Below are 21,542 nucleotides of genomic sequence, written 5' to 3' on the forward strand. Positions count from 1 at the left end.
TTTAATTTTATAATTATGTTTTATATGTGTGTATGTATATATGTATATATACATATACATATATATTTATATATATATATATATAAAACACAGTGCCTAGGCACTTAATAAATATTGGATTGAATTAAGTTGGATATATACTTGTTATTTGTACTTTGTACTTGTATGCTTAGCTTAATCTATTTGCATAGCTCTACTTATTATTTTCCCCATTATATTGTACCTAAATTTTCCTCTACAATTTCCTGCTGCTGTTTCTGGTTCTTCTCTCTGGGGCCACACAAAAGACCCTCTTCTTCCAAACAACAACTAATATCTCACTCTGAGGCCAAGGTTACCCACTGCCCCCTGAATTCCAGTGACTCTGAATTTTTTTTTTTATAATTCTGCCTCATTTCAATCCAGTTTATCCACAAATTAAAACATTATTCTTTTGATGTCATTGGTCCTCTTGGAGAACAAAGAATGAACAACAACAACAATAACAAAACAGCAAATGCTTCTTTATGAGGCTTCTAGAAAAAGAGGACTTCCAGAGAGAGGGGTGTTGAGTTAAATTTCTTACACGTGTGCCTCACTACTATTATAGTCTAAAAGCTTACTCCTCCCACAGGAGGAGTGGATATATTTGAAGAAAGGAATGAACCAGGTTTTTAGGAGAACGCTTTGTATTAGTTGCCTTTAGCATGTTATCTGTGCAGTAGCTGCCCTCTGTGAGAGGAGCAAGCTTAAAACATAAAACATGTAAGAAATATGTGAGACAACTGTTTAAATTACAACATCTCTCTGGAAGTCCTTCTCTCTTTGTAGAGGCCTCATAGAATGGGTATTGCCTCAAATAAAGTGCAATCTGGAAAAGAACTTAATTTAGAAAGGTCAAGATCACCCACTGAATTCTGGGCTATATCCAATCTTCTTGACTTTTGTCTTGCCACTGGACTCAATATATCTGAAACTAAACTCATCTCTCCTTCTATATCCTACCAAAAAACCCTGCCCTTTCCCTAACTTCCCCATTTCTGTTGATTGTATCACTACCTTCCTAGTCACATAAGCTTATAATCTCAGCATCATCCTTGATTCTTTTATCCATGTAATAAATTGCCAAGCATTGTTCATTTAGTCTCTATATTATCTCTTGCTTTTTGTCTATTACTTTCCACCTGACCTTTCCTTTGGCCTTGTTGTGAGAGTCATCTTAGCATAATGATTCTAGGTCAGGTCCTAGAGTCAATAATAAGACATAGATTCAGATTCTGTCCCTGACACAGACTTGTCACATGCCTATGGGCAAGTCATAACTTCTATAAATTTAGTGAGAACTTCCTTACTGGGCTATAGAATTTCCTATACAGATCTGGACCCCTTCTCCCCCCCAAACTACTTTTCTGATTCTTACTTCTGCTAGATTGATGTACATGTTACATCTTACAGGAACTGTCTTTTTATTTTTCATGTTCCAATGTACATTATACAGATGAGGAACTGAGACAAAAAGTCTCAATTTAATAGGGCTTAAATGATTTCCTCAGGTTCACAAAGCTTGTGTTAAGGCCAAGTTTGAACTCAGGTTTCCCTTATTTCAAGCTCAGTATTCTATCTACCATCTAGATATCCTAGTTAATCAGTAGAATGACAAATTACCTTTTTTTAGGCTTAAGTAGAGATCATGAGATCATATGGCTGACTTTCACTAATTAAGTTCCCACAATGATGCATGCTTTATATACAACATGTTTAATACAGTCTATAGGTTTCACACTTTTAAAAATTTCGTTATAGATATAGATATAGCCCTCTAAATGACCTTTAATGATAATGAGAAAGAGAAAATGCAGAACTATCTTTTTGAACAGGTAGTCTTTTCATACCCACCAAGTCTTCTCATGTGAGCCAGTGTACTTTGCTAGATAGGATGGGACTAGCAACAGCTAGTTATTATAGGAAAATGTGTCAGGACAAATAGAGAAATAAAACCAACACTAAAAGGTGCATATTCAGTTCAATCCAAGAAATATTTTATAAAGCACCTTCTACTGTCTCACAGTCCATCAGATTGTGAGCTCCTTGAGGTTTGGTGCTATTTTTTGCCTCTTTTTATATCCCCAGCACTTAGAACGGTGTCTGGACAACCACTCCAGTACCTTTGCCAGAAAACCTCATGGACAAATCCATGGGATCACAAAGAGTAGAACACAATTGAAGGACTGAAAAAAACAACAAAATTGTTGTCGCTGTTGTTGTTTGTCCTTTGTTCTCCAAGAGAACCATGACATCAGGAAGATGATGCCATGACGAGGGTTGTGCAAGGTCACCTGCCTTACTTTCCCCTCCAGAGCCATCTGAGTCCAGTGGCTAGAGAGATCAGGAGAACTGGAAATGGCCCCGGTTGTAATAGGCGACGCTGGCCTTTTTAAGCTAAGGTCATCTGGCAAATGAGTGGAATATCCGTTGTTGTCCACTAGATGGCTATCTCCTTGAGCCACCATTCCTGCATCCCCAGCAGTTTCTTTCTGTGAAATCTCAAGTACAGCTTCCCCAAAGGGTTACTGTATTGAGTACAGTCATCACTTAACCTGAAAAGAGCTGGACTGATCCCACATCACCAGAGTCCCAGCTTCGCTCGTCAAAACCCTTGGAATCCAGATTTGGAATCTTAACTTGGGGACCATATTATTATTGTTTTGTTACGATCACTATGTTCAAAGTATTAAAAACATCAATCTGTGAATGGCCCCATTCCTCCTCCATCAATTTGCACTCTTCTCTCTGACAATTTACACATTCTTATAGCAGGTTTCCAACAGAGTTGGGACCAGATAGAACACTAACCTCAGAATCAGGAAGATCCGAGTTCCAACGCTACCTCAGACGTTGCCCAGCTGTGTGTCAAGTCACTCAAGTCCAGTAAATTTCAGTTTCTTTATCTGTAAAATGAGCGCAATAAAAATGGTGTCTACTTTGTCGCTGTGAAGTACGTTATCAAATGGGATCTTAAAGAACTTTGAAAATCTTCAATTGATAAAAGAGAACTATTATTAGTGTATGGAACAGCGGGAGATAAGGTGAAGAATTTACAGGAATGTATGAATTCTTTTTCTGTATTTTATTTTACTATTTCTGCGTTTCCCCTGTGACCTGTATAATATGTACAGGCTCACATCTACTTGAGCCTTGGCCGGCTAGAAACATATTTACTTAACCTGAGCTGATGACATTTATTGGTATTTGACATTTATCGATATTTAGTCTATTAGCTGGACCACTGTCTGCTTGATTAAGCCTGAAAGACTGATTTTATTTCCTAGAAATCAGGAGATTTCAGGGAAACAGAAACCTTCCATTCCAATCTCCCCAAATAGCAACAACCAATTAGATGCCTCCCCCTCCCCTTCTCAATGCTCTCTTACTTGTGATGTAATTTCTCGTATAAAAGCTATGTATCTTACTACTTCTTTAGCCCTGCTACCGCGAGCTTTCTCTTTCTTATCTCGTGATGGGACGGCTCATCCTCCGGAGGTTTTTAACAAACAACTTTTCTCCTTTCTACTGAGTGATCTCTGAGTAGTCATTTTGGGTAAGGGTCTCTGAATCCCTCACAATCAGTACCACTGACCTAGTACATTGTGGATCTATATTAGGGTCCTGGATTTGCAGCCAGATAGACCAAGCTTTGCCTCAACAGCATAACTCTGGTCCAGGCACTTAACTTCAGTCTGCCTCAGTTTCCTCACCTGATAAACAGGAGCATTATCAGCGCCTCCCCCACTGGATTGCAGTGAGCATAAAATGAGATAGTTGTAAAGCTCTTAAAAAGCGCTGTATAAATACTAGCTGGTATTATTAACTGTTGTATGACCTTTTGCAAATGCTTAACCTCAGTTTCCCCATGTGCTAAATTGGGGGTGGGGGGGTCAAATGTCACCTCAGAGTCTCTGACAAAGCAACCTGCTCCTCTCCCTCCTTCCTCCTTTTCTTACCCTCTCCTCTCTCCTCCTCCTCTTTTCCCAGCCTCCCCGCTCCCCTCCCCCTGCCTCCAGGCTCCGCCCTCCTCTCTCTCGGGATCCGCTCTCCTCTGGGACACGCCCCCTCCTCTCAGGCCTCGCCACTCCGCAGCCTGCGGCGGAGGCTGTCGCGTCCCTGTGGCGTCATCGGGCCGCGCCGCCACCGCCGGCTGCCTCGGATTCCTCGTGCGCTTCCCGGCCGTCGGAGCTCTCCGGCTGCGGGAGGAAGGCCGTGCTCCCGCGGGGCTGCCTGCGGCGCGGCGGCGCCTCCAGAATGGCGATGCTGGCTGAACGTGAGTTCCTGTGCTCGGGGCCGTCCCTGGGGTTGAGCGGACGCGGGCTCGCAGCCGCGGGCTCGCAGTCGCCGAGAGGTGCCGCTATCAGGCACGCGGGGGCCCCCTTCCTTGGAAGGCTCCCTTCCTTGGAAGGCTCCCCTGGGCATCCTGCCCCTCCGTGGTCGCACCGCCTGCCCGGGCCTCGCGGCGGCCTCTGTCACTCCTGTTCCGGGAGGACAACTTTGGCGGCAGACGTGGGCGGCCACTCCCTGGTGGGTGGAGCGCCGGACCCCGAGTCAGGGAGACCGCTCTCGGCGCTGCCTCACCCCTCCAGCCGCGAGAGCTTGGTCCCGGCGCTCTGCCTCCCTCCTCCCCCGCGAAATGGGAATAACGGCAGCGCGCATGCCCCGGCAGCCTTGCGGGAGGGCCCTGTCGGGCTTGGGTAGCCCGAGGAAACCGGCGCCGGAGGGTGGAGGATCCGAGTTTTAAGTCCCACTTGGGGCGTCTGGCGCCTCATGCGCTGCTCGCGTGGCCAGAGAGAGTCTTAGGTAGGGCATAAAACAGGCTACGGATCAGACATTTCCCGATAACTAGTCCGTCTCGCGAGCGCGCGCGAGGTCCCAGCTCCCAGTTTAAAAAGCTTTGTCCTAAGGCCCGAGATTCAGAAGATAACAACAGTCCCTGAGCCCAAGCGGCTCGCAGGGTGATGGAGGAGACAACCCGCAAGCGCGCATTGCAGACAAACTTTGTGTTTTTTTATTGTAGTAACTCTTTATTGCCAGACCCGGTGCCTGCGTCGTTTTTCACACCGTTATCCCTTGCACTCGCTGCTGTCCCGATTTTCCCCTCTCCCTCCCCCAGATGGCAAGCAGTCCTATATGTTGAATACGACAGACAGACTTTATAGACGGGATACATTGCAGACGCTCAAGGGTCGGAAGGCATTAGAATTCGGGGGATCCGAAAGGTGTCCCGTAGAAAGTGGGAGTTCAGCTGCTGCTTGAGCGGAGCTGGGGGTTGGAAATGAGAGGACAGCCGGTGAAAATGTCCAGGGCTGAGAGATGGGAAGGAACAGCCAAGAAGCCGCTGTCACTGCCTTGTGGCGTGTGGGGGGGAGTGACGGGGAAAGGTGGAGACTGGTGTGATAAGGGGGCAGGTTCTGAACACCAAACACAAGGGTTTCATATTGATCCTGGAGGTGATGAGCCACTTTGGGAAGATCCCCTTTACCAGCTAAGTGGAAGGTGGACAGGAGTGGGGAGAAACCTGCGGCAAGAAGATCTACCGGTAGGATATTGCAAGGTGAAGAGGAAGGACTTAGATGGGAGGAGAGGCAGTGTCAGGCGCGGAGGGCATAGGTGAAAGGTATTATAAAGATGACATCGACAGGCCTTGGCAACAAATTGGATATAGGGTGAAGGGATGAGACATTAAGTTTAGGGCGACTTCTAGGTTGTGAACTTGAGTGCTTAGGAAATGGTGGGTGTTGGGAACAGGGGAGGGAGGGAAAGATGATGAGTTTCATTTTGGAAATGTTGAGTTTAAGATATCCGTTAGACATTTAGTTCCAGATGCAGGAAGAGCAGTTGGAGACGCAACTCTAGAGTCAGCAAAGAGGTTTGGGCTGAATAAGTAGGTTTTAGACTCGTCAGCATAGAAGTAATAATTGAATTCATGGAATCTTGTGAAATCATCAGGTGAAATAGAAAAGAAAGCATGGCCCCCAACAAATGGAACAAGGAGAGGATTAGTAGACAAGAATTCTCTGAGAATCTAGCAAAAAGCAGCAAATAGAAGGAGAACTGGAGAGTGCTATGTCATAAAAACCTAGAGGGAAGAGAGTTTCAAGGAGAAGACAATGATGATCAACAGGGGCAAAGACTAACAAGAAATCAAGAAAGGTGAGGGCTGGGAAAGGGTCATTAGATTTGGCAATTAAAACATCAGTCACTTTGGGGAGAGCAGTTTGGGTTGAAGGATTAGGTTTGAAGCCAAATTGTAGAGAGATTAAGACCAGTGAGAGGAAAGGAAGTGAGTGGAGGCACTTATTGTAGATGACCTTCTTCAAGAATTTAGCCACAAAATGGAGAGATGTGAAATGTTAAGTAGAGGGGCTATGTGGATCGAGTGAGTTTTTTTGAGGATAAATAAGACATGGACGTGTTTATAAGCAATAGGGAAGCAGCCATTAGACAGAAAGAGTGGAGATAAGTCAGAGTTGGAGAAGGTAAGATGGAAAGAATTAACCTGTGGATGTAGATGCATTAGTCTTCAACAGGAGAAGGGACACCTTTCATATGAGACAAGGGTTCATGAGCGTGCTATGTGGGCAAGCTCTATAAAATGAGGTAATGGGACTAGCACTTAGTCTGCAAGGTGATGGATTAAAGTAAACTGTAAAGCACCATACAAACATTAGATGTAGCTGATAAAGCCTTATTGCATATTTGTCATGTCCAGTTTATTGTTTTCTCAAATGCCAACTTCTCATGATTGATGCCTTTTCTGCTCTCCCCTTCCAGTGGTCAGCACTCTCTTCCCCTTGAAATTACCTGGCATTACTTGATTTTAAAGCATGTACATGTTGAATTCCCCCAGTCAAATGAAAGCTCATTGAGGGCAGGATTTGCTCATTTGAAAAGAAGGTATCCCCAGTATTCTACATCACCTGATTGTAACAGAGCAGAACTGTTAACTCCTGCGACATTCTGAATGCTGCCTATCCTAATGCATCAGGGGATAGCTACAAGTTTAATATGAATCAACAGTGTGACATGGGATCTAATACCCTCATGTTGTTCCTAGTACCTAGCACAACCTCAAGGATTTAGTGAGCTTTAATTGACTTTAAAAAAAAAATTGGACCTGTGATTTCATTGATACTTCCACCTGCAAGTCTTAAAAAGAATTGCTTGGGAGCACTGAGGGGGTGCTGCCAGCATGTGTCAGAGATGAGTTAAGCCCAGGATATCCCCAAGGCTTACCTAGCCTTGCCTTAGTGGTGTTAACGTGTAGAAGAGGGCCAATGGTATCACAAGGTAACATGAAGTAGATTTAAGTGAGCCATAAGTGCACAGTCATCAGCCTCCCTCTCTCTTCCTGAGTCATTGAAGTTCAGTAGCAGGACAAAATCAAGATGACTGGTGATGGCAATGGATGCCCTTGACATTGTCTTACCTGGCCAAGGTCTTAGTGTTCCACAGTGCCTACATTGCCCACTTTCATAGCCATTGGAACAAATTGTTCTCATCCACCCATTCTGCCAGAAAAAGTATTAATTGCTTAGGGTGGATATCCTTTTTTTTTTTTTAAATAACTTTTTATTGCCAGAACCCATGCCAGGGTAATTCATTACAACATTATCCCTTGCACTCACTTCTGTTCCGATTTTTTTCCCCTCCCTCCCTCCACCCCCTCCCCCAGATGGCAAGCAGTCCTATACATGTTAAAGAGATTACAGTATATCTTAGATACAATATATGTGTGCAGAACCAAACAGTTCTCTTGTTGCTCAGGGACAATTGGATTCAGAAGGTAGAAGTAACCCGGGAAGAAAAACAAAAATGCAAACAGTTTACATTCATTTTTAGGGTGGATATCCTAACCCACTGTGGGTTTGAGGTCTATCAATTACTCCCATCTAGGTTTAGCCCATCTGCTAAAACAGTTTTACGGGGGTGTCCCTGCTTCACAAACCATAGCTTCTTGTAGCAACAATTGAGAGTTTGTTGGAAGTGGATGAATAGCCTTGAAAAGGACTCAGCTAGCCCTTCATGTTTATAGACAACAGGGAACCAGCCATTGGACAGAGACTGAAGAGCAGTGAGAGAGTGGGATGCTAGAAAGGGCAATTTCCTGGACAGGTACTCATCCTTTCAGTACTGTCAAATAGGATACAATAAAGTGTCTTTAACATAAAACATTAAAAAAAAAAATTAAGTCAGCAAACGTTTAAATGCTTATTGTGTGCCAAACACTCTGCTAGGACTGTGAATTTAGATTTTTAAAAAAGGTAAAATGGACCTTGCCCCCAGAGAGCTTCCATTCTAATGGGGGAAGAAAAAGTGAGATAGTAGCAGTGGGACTCAGATTTGGGAAAGGTAGGAAGTGGCAGTTGAGGAAAACTGTCACCAGGTGGCTGTGGTGCCTTCATTATGATTAAGAATACTCTCAATGCTACTTAAATGCAATCAACTAACATTTATTAAGCGCTCCTATGGAGCAATATAATGCTGAATTTACCAGTCTGAATTTGTAAAATAGCTGCAAATATCACATTTTAGTTTTCAAGTTGAATTTTTAATTTTTAAGAACATTCTGTTCTAATTTTTGACTGTTGCCAATGTGTTAGGCATTGTAATAGTTATATATGTATGTATGTGTATATGGCATCTGTATGACTGAGTTTTATTTGAAAAAAACATGGACGGACAAAGACAAATGGATGCTGCAAAAGATTTTGTCCCATCTACAGAATGATACTGGGATGGATTAAAGGTAGATGTAGAAAACTTAGGAAATGATTCTAAGTTCTGAATTTAGAGAATAAGAAATAACCGAAACTAGTTAACATATAATGAGACTATATTAATGTGATAAATGTGTAGAACAACTTTTTAAGGAAAAACACAATTTGAAGAATTCATTCCTTTGCTATTAAATCTAAACTGTTAATAAGCCTTCATCCTTTCATTTTTTTCTTTTAAGTCTGCAAAGAGAGGAAGTTCTTGACTTTTTTCTCTTATCATACCTGACTTGATGTCACTGGCATTTTCCACTTAAGTTGAAGACCATCCATCTGTTTGACAGGTTTGAGGTTATGTATAGGCCAGATAGCTTTTTGTGGAAGTATTTTTGTCCTATTTTACTACATGCTTACTTAGCTAGAGCATTGGACTTCCTGCCAAATGAACTAAATGGAGAGATTTTGCACAATAGTATTTGGTAGCATATATTATATAATTACGGTTACTCTCAATATTTATACATTTGTGAAAGGCTTTACCCATGATTTCTTGTTTTCACCGCCATATGTCAGTTATCACAGGTATTATTAACATCTTCATTTTATAGATTTGTAAACCAAGGCCCAGAGATCTGTTCATAGTTACACAGCTCGTTTCAGAGAAAGAATCTGAACCCCATCTTTCTGACTTTTAAGTCCAAGATTGTTGCTACAGTTTGCCGTAATTTGCCCTTAGGTTTCAAGCTGTTCTTCTCATATTCTATTTGTTTGGGGATTGAGACATCTTATGTGCCATCATTAATATTGCTTTATACAGGAGGAAACTGAAACATAGACAGCGACAGCTATTTCTAGCATCACCCAGCTACTATGAAGTTAGAAATAATGGTCAGGAATCCTGACACTCCCCAATTCAGTCCCACTATGTTTACCTCCTGCATATTACTTTTACTTTATAGTATCATTGTTAAAGAGTTTTTAAAAAATGGTTCTAAACTTTGGTAAAATTTGGAGCCTTGTAATTAGCAAAACCAACCTTTTTAGTCCCATTTTTGGTAACTGTGGTGCATCTCATCCATCTGGAATAGATGTTTGACAATCTTTCTTATTCAAATCATGGAAAATGGAAAGGATGCCCCCTACCCCCCCCCCCCAAAAAAAAAAAAAAAGGTCCTTAAAGGGCTGTAATTGATGTTTTAAAAGTTCATGCAGTGAAAACTTATCTTTTCATTCATAGAGGAGCAATTCACCTCTTATACATATCCTGCTTTTATTTTACACCTGGTTTTAACAAGTTTCGTTATTTGATTTTCAGGCTTATGACAGATTAGAAAAACCAAATTAGGTTAGGAAGGAAGAGATACTGACAGTAGTAGGAAGCCACATCTGATATCAAGGGAAGAGGCAACTAATAAAGCATAAAGGGAGGAATTCCTTGAGCACTGCCCCCTAGTATGGAAGCAAAAACTTTTTTGCACCTTATTGATTCTCTCCCTCTCAACTGCATCATTATAAAATAGAACCGTATAATAATTTATGCTCAAAATGATGACATACAACCTTCAAGAAAAGCCAAAATCATGTTTATTTTTTTCTAGTAAAGAAGTGAAATATATAATACATTTTCAAAAAATTTTCAATCCAAGACAGTTTGATGCTTAAAATGGTGAACCTCCAGTGATCTGGGGAAAACTTGGATGACTAAGAATTTCTTCCACCACCTTGCCAGCAAGTAGTCATCTAATCCCTCTTGATGATCTCCATATGAGGAATTGTTTCTTGAGACACTCCAATTTTACTTTTAGTGAGCTCTGATTGTTAGGAAGATTTCCATTAAACATCAGTCTACCTTTCTAACTTTTATCCAGAAATCCTAACTTTGCTTTCTAGGACCAAAATATAACAAATCTCATCCTTCTATATTTCAACCCTTCAAATATTGAGAGCTGTTGTGTCCTTGGTAAGCCTTCTTGTTTCTAAAGTAAACATCTTCAATATCTTCAAATGGTCCTTGTGCAGAATCTTCTCCAGCCCTTTCATTTATCTTTTTAAAAATCTGTTTCTGAACGTTGTCCAGGACGTGTAGTGAAGTATGGTACTCAGAACTGAATAGAGTATTCCAGATAAGAGTCTTACCATAGCAGACCTGGGAGTGTCTTTACTTTTATTTTAACATCGCCTCTCCCAGTGTATCGTAGGGGTAGCATATTAGGGGTTTGAATCCCTTGTCATTCTGTTGATTCTTATTTAATTTTTAGCTCTATCTTTTTTACAGGAACTATTGTCCAGCCATAATGGTGTCCCTGAAACCAATTCTAAAACAAAAAAATGAAACCAGTGCAAACTTTAACACTGAAAATTGACATATATGAGAGAGAAGGTTGAACTGGATGATTTCTAAGGCTTCTTTTAGTTCTAAGTCTATGATATTGTAATTTGATTACCTCTTTATTTTTTAAAGAATTTAGACTTTTGACCTATGTTTACCTAGTGATTAATTTCCCCTCTCCCCAAAAATTTTACTTGTACCTAAACTTATACCTAACAGTAGCTGTTGAACCATAAGTACTGAGAACCAGAAAGTTCCAATGCAAGTACGTCATCTCAGTTTGCTGGAAATTTGTTTGTGATTTTTTTTGTGCAATTGGGATTAAAATCCAGTTCTTTTGACAATTTAGTAGAGTTGACATCCGCTCTGTCAGAGAGATTTGTATTTTAAAACTTTAAAACTGAATGTATTTACATATCTCATTTAGCATTTCTTTTTTTTAGAGATTAAGTTGCTTTTCAATTTTGTTTATAGCCCGGCGGAAGCAGAAATGGTCTCTAGATCCAAGAAACACTGCATGGAGTAATGATGAGTCCAAGTTTGGCCAAAAAATGCTGGAGAAAATGGGATGGTCTAAGGGAAAGGTATTTAAAAGGGGTATGGGGAGGCTTCACCTATGAAAATGTGCTTTTACATGCTTCCAGAATTCTTCATGTAGTTGCCAAATTGATATTTCTAAAACATTGATCTGATTACATCATCCCCCTACTCAAGAATTTTGAATGGCATGTTATTTAAAAATAATAATAATAATAATACAAATTCTTTAGCTTGGCATGTCAAGCCTTTCACAATTTATTTCCAGTCTCTATTTTCCGAATTGTTTCACATTATTCCTCCTCCCCATTCCCTCTCCACACCCTACCTTCATTTCCCTGACCCCATGTATTCTGCATTCTAATCAAATTGTTCTCTTGAACATGACATCTTAGCTCTTCTTTCCATATCTTTGTGTAGACTTTCCATACCTTTTTCTTGATTTGAGCACTCTGTCTACTCACCTTCACCTCTTGTAATCCCTAACTTCCAAAATTTAATTTAGGAGCTATCTCTTACACAAGGCCCTTTCTTATCTTAATCTTAGGTCTCCCTTGCCAAACCTTGTAATTTCTTATCCATATGAATAATTTGTCCTTCCAGTAAAATGTAAGTTCTTTAAAGGTAGGGCCTATTTCATTTTTGTCTTTGTGTCTCCATCCTTAATGACTACCACAGTGTCTTGAACATAAGCTTTTAGTATATGTTTACTGAATGGAAGAATATTTTTTACTTTTAAATAGGGATATATTTATGTTCTTAATCATAGATTAAGAACTTGTTTTGGACAAATCACTTATAACTAGCTCCTGAGAATCCTGAGGAAAAAAGAACTCCCAGAAACATATTAATATAGACAAAATCTAGAGATTTCAGGTCAAAGACAATCTAGTGCAAGCAACCAGTCACACACAATTAAGTAGTATCCACTCTAAAGAAGAGAGAGTTTGGAATATGATATTCCAGAAAGCAAACACACACTCACTCACTCACTCACCCACTCACCTCCAACAATAATTTACTTAGCAAAGCTGAATATAATCTGTAATCCTTTGGGAGAAAAATGGATCTTTAATGAAATAAAGTACTTTGAAGTATTCCTGATGGAAAGACTAGGGCTATATAGAAACTTTGAAGAGCAAACATTAGTTTAAAAAGGGAATAAACAACCATAAACTGCTTATATTCTACTCTGGGGGGATAATACATGTCCCCTCTGAACCATTATTATTATCAACAGTAATAGAGGAAGTCTAGTTAGACAGAAAACCTGGGAACAGTTCTGTTTTGATAATCTTAAAAGAAGAAGAGAAAGGGAAAAAAAAGAGGGATACACTGGGTGGCGGGAAGGAAGACAAATGTGATCTAACTATTGTTGGGCTCTGGGATACTGGGAAGACTTGTATGAACTGATGCAGGATGAAGCTATTAGGATGAGATTAATTTATATAATGACAGCAATATTGTCAAGACATTTAAAAACTTAGGAACTCTGAGCAGCATAATGATCAGTCATGGCTAATCAGCTGTTCCAGAAAAGTACTAATGAAAGAGACTACTCAACTCTTGAGAGGCAAAAGACTCAGTGCAAAATGAAAGATGTGGACATATGTGCATATAATATGTATATTATTATTTATTATATCATATATGTCATATGTAATATAATATCTACACCTGTAGATGCACATATGCACCATGTGTGCATAGTTAGGAAGAACCTGGCCAATGTGGAATTTTGTTTTACTTAGCTATTTACATTTGTAACAGGCTTTATTTTTCTTTTCTCACTGAGGCAAGGATATGAGGTAAAAATAGTGGTTTTGCTGACAAAAAAAAAAATAAAATTTATGTACATAGCAACAAGAGGATTGTGCAATGATAAATTCTAATAGACTTGACTCTTTCTAACAATGAGATAATTCAGGCCAATTCCAATAGACTTGTAATGGAGAATCCACAGAGAGAGGATTATGGGGACTGAATATGGATTACAATGTAGTATTTTCACCTTTTTGTTGTTGTTTGCTTGTTTGCTTGCTTTTTGTTTTCTTTCTCACTTTTTTCCTTTTTGATCTCATTTTTCTTGTGCAGCATGGTAAATATGGAAATATGTGTAGAAGAATTGCATATATTTAGCATATATATTGGATTATTTGCTATCTAGGGGAAAAGTGGGGTAAGGGAGGAAGAAAAAAATTTGGAACAAAGTTTTGTAAGGGTGAATGTTGAAAACTCTTTGCATATATTTTGAAAATAAAAAGGTATGATTTTTTAAAAAAGAAAAATAAAATTTAACTTTAAAAAATCTTTTGCTTGGCTCAGTGAAGCAAGGAATGCTTCATTGCATTCCTTGAATGAAAACAGATGAAATGTCTGGGAGTTGTAACTTATTTATCATAAACTCAGTTAAATCTGTGCATATGGGATGATGTTAAATATTCCCAAAATGTAGTGGTGTTCTTAATTATATACCTGAATTTAAATTAATTTTACCGAATGGATAGTTGTACTTTTAATGATATACCTGGTTTCATTCCTCTTTTTTTGGCAGGTCTTCCCAGAAAATGTATCTAAATAAGTATATGGCATTATTTGTTTTAGGACATTAGAAAGGGTTATTTTCCTGTGAAACACAGCATGGTTAGTGGACAGAGTGCTGGACTTGGGAGTCAGAAAGAGTTAAAATTGTGCCTTGAACATTTACCAGCTTTGTGACCATAATCTTTGAGTTTCCATTCCTTGTCTGTAAAACAGAGATAATACCTATGGGACCTACGTCACAGAATTGGTGTAAGACTTAAAGAAGATGACATACATAAAGTCTTTACAGACTTTAAAGTGCTATGTACATATCAGCTGCTCTTATTTACCATTATTGTTCTCATTATATGACAAGGCTGTCCTGAGGAGAGAGTTGTCTTGGTCAGGATGAGTCAAATTCTGCCTCCCTACTGACTCTTGGCAAAGCACTTACCTATTCAGAGTTCTGGGCAATTCTAGGACTCTTGGTTGCCTAGAAGTTACTGATCCTTATTGGAAGATGGGGGTTTCTTACAGGAGTTTGCTTTACCATTGAAATCATGGATCTCCTTTGTTGTTTTCTTTTTTCTTTCTTTCTTTCTTTCTTTCTTTCTTTCTTTCTTTCTTTCTTTCTTTCTTTCTTTCTTTCTTTCTTTCTTTCTTTCTTTCTTTCTTTCTGCATAATTTTGTAAGTTTATAAAGGGTGTTCTGAGACTGAATAGTTGTCCTATAAGTGAGTTGTCAGACTTTCAGACATCTTTAGTTGTGAATAATTGATGGGTGTACATGGTGTTAATCCTTTATTTTTGTTTTCTTTCTGTATAGGGACTAGGGGCTCAGGAGCAAGGAGCCACAGAACATATTAAAGTTCAAGTTAAAAACAACCAGCTTGGCCTTGGAGCCTCAGCCAATCACGAGGTGAGCAGTATTCCTTGGATGGCCAATGTAAAGCCTTTCATTAGATTGCTAGACAATTCAGGTTCACAGTATTGTTTTCTATCCAGTTTGTGCATTAACTGCAATTAATTCTGAATCGTAGGTTCTTCATCATCTGAAACATTTTGATATTCTTTCTCTACTGACCTTTAATCCTGTTTGATACAGACCTAAGCAATGGAACTAACTTTAATATTAAATTAAATTTGATATAAGGATAGCTAGGTGGCTCAGTAGATGGAGTGTACTGGGCTTGGGATCAGGAAGGTTCATCTCTATGAATTCAAATCCAACCTCAGACAGTTATTAATCATGTCACCCTAAGCAAGTCACTTAAGCCTATTTGCCTCAGCTCCTCATCTGTTAGATGAGCTGGAGAAAAATATGACAAGCTGCTTCAGTTTATTTGCTAAGAAAAACCTCAAAATGGGGTCACAGAGAGTTGAATATGATTGAAACAACTGAACAACAACAACAGTATTGAAATTTAAATAAGAATATTATTAAGTAAAATAAAATTGGATCTTTTTTTCTAGAGGAAAAAAAATTCATTTCAAGAGGTGAATTCTTGGGGCATAGAGGATAGAGTATTGGAATTATTGGCATGGAGGATAGAGTATGGGGCTTATTAGGTAGGAAGGGTTGAACTCAGGACTGGATTCAGATCTTATTTCTGTAAAACAAGTTATGTGACCATGGGCAAGTCACTCACATCTAGGAAGCTCATTTTCTTCATCTGTCAAGCAAGGATGATAGTCATATCTTTTAGTATCTACTTGGCAAAGGTTGTTGTGAATATTAATTGAGATGATGCATGTGCAGCACTTTGCAAATCTTAAAGCCTTATGTAAAAGTTGTCTCTTAATAATTATTAGTAGTAAATTATTCTGTTACTGTTATTCTTTCCCATGTTTCTGCCCTTCAGCTCAGGGTATTGAAGAATTAGCCTTTTTCATTGTCAAAACACTGTGAAGTCAGCATGACTTCCTATTGTTCTTACCCCAACTGGTGCTGTTCCTGGGAATCTGGCCAATTGACAGATACATTACTTTTTTGAACATTTTTGAAAACACTTGGGGAACTTCTGAAGAAGTTTTTGGCAAGGCGATCTTAGAGTTAAAAGATAAAAATTGTAAACTAGTTAACTGCTAGAAAACACGATGATCTTCATTGTTATCCTTGTTGTTTTTGGGGAGGTAGCTGAATATCATAATAGGATCATAAAAATAGAGCAGAAAGGGCCTTTAGAGATCATCTAATTAAATCATTTCATTTTACATATAAAGAAAATAAGGCTCAGAAAGAGATAAGGTTGCTTGCCCAAGGGACCCCTCACCTGGTAGGTGGATAGAGATTTAAACCCAAGTTTAAATTAATTTTGGGGTTTTAATGACATATATGAAATTTTTTAGAGATAAATTCCTTACACTGGTTATTTATATCGGATATAATAATGTGATTGTATCAGAGTAAAAATACTTGAAGTGGAGTTTATTGTAGCTGAAGTCTTGAGTCATCCAGAACAAGTTTCTGTTTATAAGAATAGACACTCCTCTCTCCAGAAAAATTAACTGAGGTAAAGATTCTGAATGTTTGTGACCACAAACAAGAAAATGAGGATAATTATTGCATAAGGCTTCTTATGAAGATCAGATCAAATAATATTTGTAAATATGCACAATCAAGCACTATATATCAGCTTTTATCATCATCATCATCATTAATATTTACTTTTGCTTTCCATTGATAGTACAATAAGATGCCTGTTGAGCAGGACCATTCCTTATATATATTTTTTATGTTTATAGGACAACTGGCTGGCTCCCCAAGAGGAATTTAATCAACTTCTTGCTGAACTGAATAGTTGTCATGGACAAGAAGAAAAAGGTATGGAGTCTAGTCTCTGGCTCTAGACACTAAACTTGTAAGAGAGATTCTATTTTAATTCTATTGGCATTTGTAATATTTGTATTTGTTATTATTACAAGTTAATTCCAATGATAGTTGTCTTGGAAATATTTTAGTTCCTTGAACTATAGTATAGATTGAAGCATATTTTTTTACTTTATTTTTCTTGGTTTTATTTGTTATGTGTGTTTTCTTTTGCAGTATGGTTATTATGGAAATGTTTTGCATGACTTTATATGAGTAATTTGGGTCATATTACTTGCTTTCTTAAGGAGTGGGAGAGGGATAGAAGGGAAATAATTTGGAACTCAAAATTTTTTTAAAATGATAAAATTATTTTATTCAAAATTGAGAAATATATTGAAATTACTAAAAATATATTTTAAAAATCTGTGAAAAAAAGAACTGTGGGGAGAAAAGAAAAAAAAAAAGAAACCCTGGGGAAAATAAAAAATATTTTAGTTCTTCTATCCTGAGAATTAGCTTTTGTTTAAACACTTTTAAAAAGAATTTTCCAGAACCATAATAATGGAGACAAGCAAGCTTAGTGTTGCAGACAGGTTCACAAAAAGTAGAATTATTGTTAGGGAGGGAGAAGATGAACAAAAAATGTTTTTTCTCCTGAAAACAGGAGCATGAACAAAAAGTTATTTTTTTTTAAATGCAAACAAGCCACAAAACATAAAATAAAAACTGGCATTATAAACTTATGGCTAAGAAAAATTTTATAGAAATATGTTAAAGATTATTAAACATCAAGTAGAGAGGTGGGAGATTATGGGTGAAAATGTTACATAAACTGCCAGAGGATACTGTGAGTTGCTTTGGTTTAATAGTTTTTCTTTGTTATGACCAGGTTGTCTTACTGAAATAAGTGACAAAAACAAAACTTTTTTGCAACCACAATTCATGCCCTTGAGACTAGTAATGGTTTTGCTTTTTATATTTGTATCCCTAATAACTAGCAAATTGCCACATATGTAGAAGATGCTTAATGAATATAGTACTTGTTGACTGAATGGTTGGTAATATCAGCTGAAAATTAGTTCTCCATTAGGTGTCAAATTGTTGTAATTTAGTAGAATTTTATTTTAATGGCTTCATTTTCTAGACATTTTTCTAGCTCCAAGAACTATAAGAGTTAGAGATGATTGAAAGCTTATGTTGATTCTCTTGTTAATTGATTAGTGAAGAACTAGTCTAAAATGCAGTAAGAAGAAAGTATGCCATCTTGCTCTATCATCTATAGAGTCTTTGAATCATTTGTGTTTTGTTGAGGGTTTTTTTTTTTTCCTGGTTTTACATTTATTTTTTTTTTAATATTTTACTTTTAATTCAAAGAACAAAACAATCATTTCCATAATATAGTAAAATAAAAAAAGTGATTGCACATGAACTGCAAATCTACTATGTACAACTTGCTATTCCCTTTACATACTCAGCAGTTATAATGTAAATTTCTTCCCCCTCCTTTAGTTCCAAAGAGGACTACCATTAGATATAAATACACACATATATATGTAAAATTATTCTATACATTCTTCCCTTTATCAGTTTTCTTTGGATGCAGGTAATATTTCTTCATATGTTCTTTATTTTTAAAATATTAAAAATGTCGAATTTTGATGGAGGGAATTTGGGAAATGTTTCTGGTGGAACTATTTGGAGAGTAAGTGTAACCACAACAGAAAGGAAAACTGCATGACAGATACTCATGAAGAACTTAGGCTCTCTCTCCTTTGCCTTAAAATAGCACAAAATTCAGTAATTTTTAAAAGTGTCATTGATGATAGATTGTCCTGATGATGAAGTAGAAGGATTCCTTATTGATTGCTGAGCTTTTTCAAAAGCTCCTGTTTGTAAATAATATTGTAAATAATGATTGCCTTAAGCTGCAGAATGTTGTGTAGTCCCAATGAAAGCTAAAGTCACTCAGATATAATTAGACCAGTAATTCACACAGCAAAAAACAAAATCATTTTGAATTATATAAATCCATTATGTTTCAAAATATGATATAGAGCAGTGGTTCTCAATATTTTTTTTCTGCATACCCCTTTCAACAACAAAAATGTGTTACGAACACTTGAGGTAATTTATTATTACTATTCATAATTTTTTTAGATATATGCATTAAGTGTTTACACTGAGTAGTGTTCATTTTTCCCCAAAGCTACACATTAAAATTTACGTTATATAATGTTTAGTATAAAATTTTATTCATAAGTTTTTTAAAAGTAATTAAGCAAGAGTTTTAAAAATACAGCCAAAGGGCTGGATTAGGAGATAGGTACAGTGGATAGACCATAGGCCCGATATAAGAAAGACCTGAGTTCAAATACAATACGCCTTCAAAGACTTACTGGCTGTGTCACTTCTTCCTGTTTGCCTCAGTTTCCTCATCTGTAGAATGAGCTAGAAAATGAAATGGCAAATCACTCTAGGCTGAACAACAACAATTCAATCATGTTTTACAGTTACCTGCAAGATTTCATATTAAATTTATTTATAGATTTTAAATTAAATTAGTTATAACTTGGAAGGTATTTAGATAATGTGACAGTCCTATAAATTTAATTTCTGTGTTGGACTTTACTTGAATGAAGATTCTACAATATTTGACTCAGCTTTTAGAGTTTTACATCTGTTTCTGTGTTATTGTTTTTTGATTTAAAATAAGAATAAAGTAAAAATGTTCACTCATATTTGTAGTGGAAAATGGCAGAATTTTACAAGCTTTCTTGGTAAGAAATAGAAATTAGTTTTTATTTTTAGTCATTTAGTCAAAAATGAATAGCTAATGACAATATAAAATACTTTTCTACTAGGTAATGACAAGTGCCATATTAAATGTTAAACATACAATATACTTAAAGTTTAGTTACATATATTGTCTTATTTTATTAATATATATATGTATATAGTAACTTGTAAAGAAAAAAATCTCTTCAGACTTGCTTTTCTTGGCACTGGCTGTACTCTCACAGAAACTCTATAGAGTGATTAACTATCATTGCCATCAGTTTATTTGAAAATCAGATAGAAGAATAGTAACATAAATGAAGGATACGTTTAAAGTAGAAAACAGCTTTAATACTCCAATGAGAAGCATCTTGAAATTTTTTTTTGGACATAGCCAGTGCAAGAATTTGTTCTATTTGAAACAACTTGGGAATTCCCAATCAGTACATTATTTCTAAACAGGAGCATTTGATAAAACTCGGCAATCAATAAGGAAACCTTTTACTTCATCTTTGCACAATATATCATCAATGACATTTTTTAAAAATTTTTTTAAATTACTGAATTTTGTACTATTTTAATGCAAAGTAGGGAGAACCTAAGCTCTTCATGAACTTCCAATTATATCATTATTATGCTGATTAATACAAGAAGTTAATAAGTTTTCCTTCTAAAACTTGGACATAAAGTGAATAATATGGAGTTTGATCACAGGAACAGGGATATTGCCTCCCATTCGTGTGTGTGTGTGTGTGTGTGTGTGTGTGTGTATGTATACATACATATATATATATATGTATATATACACATACATATACATATATATAACTTCAATTTAGTGATTTGAAAAACCCAGTTAAGATACTGCCCTTAAATTTTTCTGAATTGATAAATTAGGTGTCCTGGTTTTGATTTTATTGATGCCATTTTTTGTCACAACATAAATTCATAGAAATTCAGACTAGAAAAGGGTGCGGAGGTCATTTAGTCTAGAAATACTGCTGCAGTACTCCTGGTACTGCTAGAATTGGGAAGCCTTTAACAAAATAAATAAATAATACAGTGAAACAAAATAAATGAAAATACAATAGACCATAAATAATGTTCATATGTAGTTTTCTGAGTCAGTATGTGGATTACAGAGATTCTCATGCACGTCCACTGATCTAATCAACAAGTAAGATAGAAAGAGGTGAAGTGCTAATTATACAGGTACTAAATGGCTGATCCAGGTCAGCATTCTTAGTCTTCTAAATCCAGGTAAACACATTCTGGGTTTCTTCTTTTGATTTGCATTGGTTTTTACCAGTTTCAGAGTATTTTTTTTTTTTTTTAACCATGCTTTCATTTTTTTTCTCCCATAATTTTGTAGGGTGTATGGTAGGCAGAAATATCCAGAGTTTATAGATGAGATTTCAGTCCACAAAGAGTAAAATGTTTGCCTAAGGAGTGTATTTTTTAAGTGACAGGACCTGGGACTGCAATCTAGGTTTCCTTGAGCCTGTCTAGGGTCTCACACTTTATATGCTTTGATGAGCAGTTTTATTTTGTTTTGTTTTTAAAGGAAAAGGGCTTCATTGGATGGCACCAAGAGTTAGGCTGGGATGTGCTTGTAATTATTGGGTACAAGTATAGCACTAAATCTAGCCACAGGAAGATTTATTACAACGCTTTGTATGAAAGTGAAGCTACAAGCAGGAGGGAACAAGTGCTGCTGTCTTTGCATTTTCAGGAAGAGCTTCCATTTGGGGGTAGATGTAGCTTTGTGTATTGGAATTTGTCTGTTTGTTATAGTTAGATCTACTTGGAGAGTTATCTCAGTA

At 37.3% G+C, this 21,542-nt stretch overlaps 1 protein-coding gene across 2 annotated transcripts in view; it reads left to right on the forward strand.

Annotated features, from left to right (window-relative positions):
• Positions 1 to 4,088: 4,088 nt before the first annotated feature.
• PINX1 (PIN2 (TERF1) interacting telomerase inhibitor 1) overlaps positions 4,089 to 21,542 on the forward strand; it is a 98,070-nt gene continuing 80,616 nt past the window's right edge. The window contains exons 1-4 of one of the 2 annotated variants that reach the window (XM_031950905.1): positions 4,089 to 4,297; positions 11,548 to 11,657; positions 14,959 to 15,051; positions 16,878 to 16,956. In XM_031950905.1, coding sequence (XP_031806765.1) covers positions 4,279 to 4,297; positions 11,548 to 11,657; positions 14,959 to 15,051; positions 16,878 to 16,956 — 301 coding nt within the window. In that variant the 5' untranslated portion in view covers positions 4,089 to 4,278. Of the gene's footprint in view, positions 4,298 to 4,479; positions 4,828 to 11,547; positions 11,658 to 14,958; positions 15,052 to 16,877; positions 16,957 to 21,542 lie in introns of those variants that run through there. The other variant, XM_031950906.1, reaches the window with a different exon arrangement.

The sequence above is a fragment of the Sarcophilus harrisii genome, chromosome 2 (assembly GCF_902635505.1).
Source record: "Sarcophilus harrisii chromosome 2, mSarHar1.11, whole genome shotgun sequence".
Classification (NCBI taxonomy): domain Eukaryota; kingdom Metazoa; phylum Chordata; class Mammalia; order Dasyuromorphia; family Dasyuridae; genus Sarcophilus; species Sarcophilus harrisii.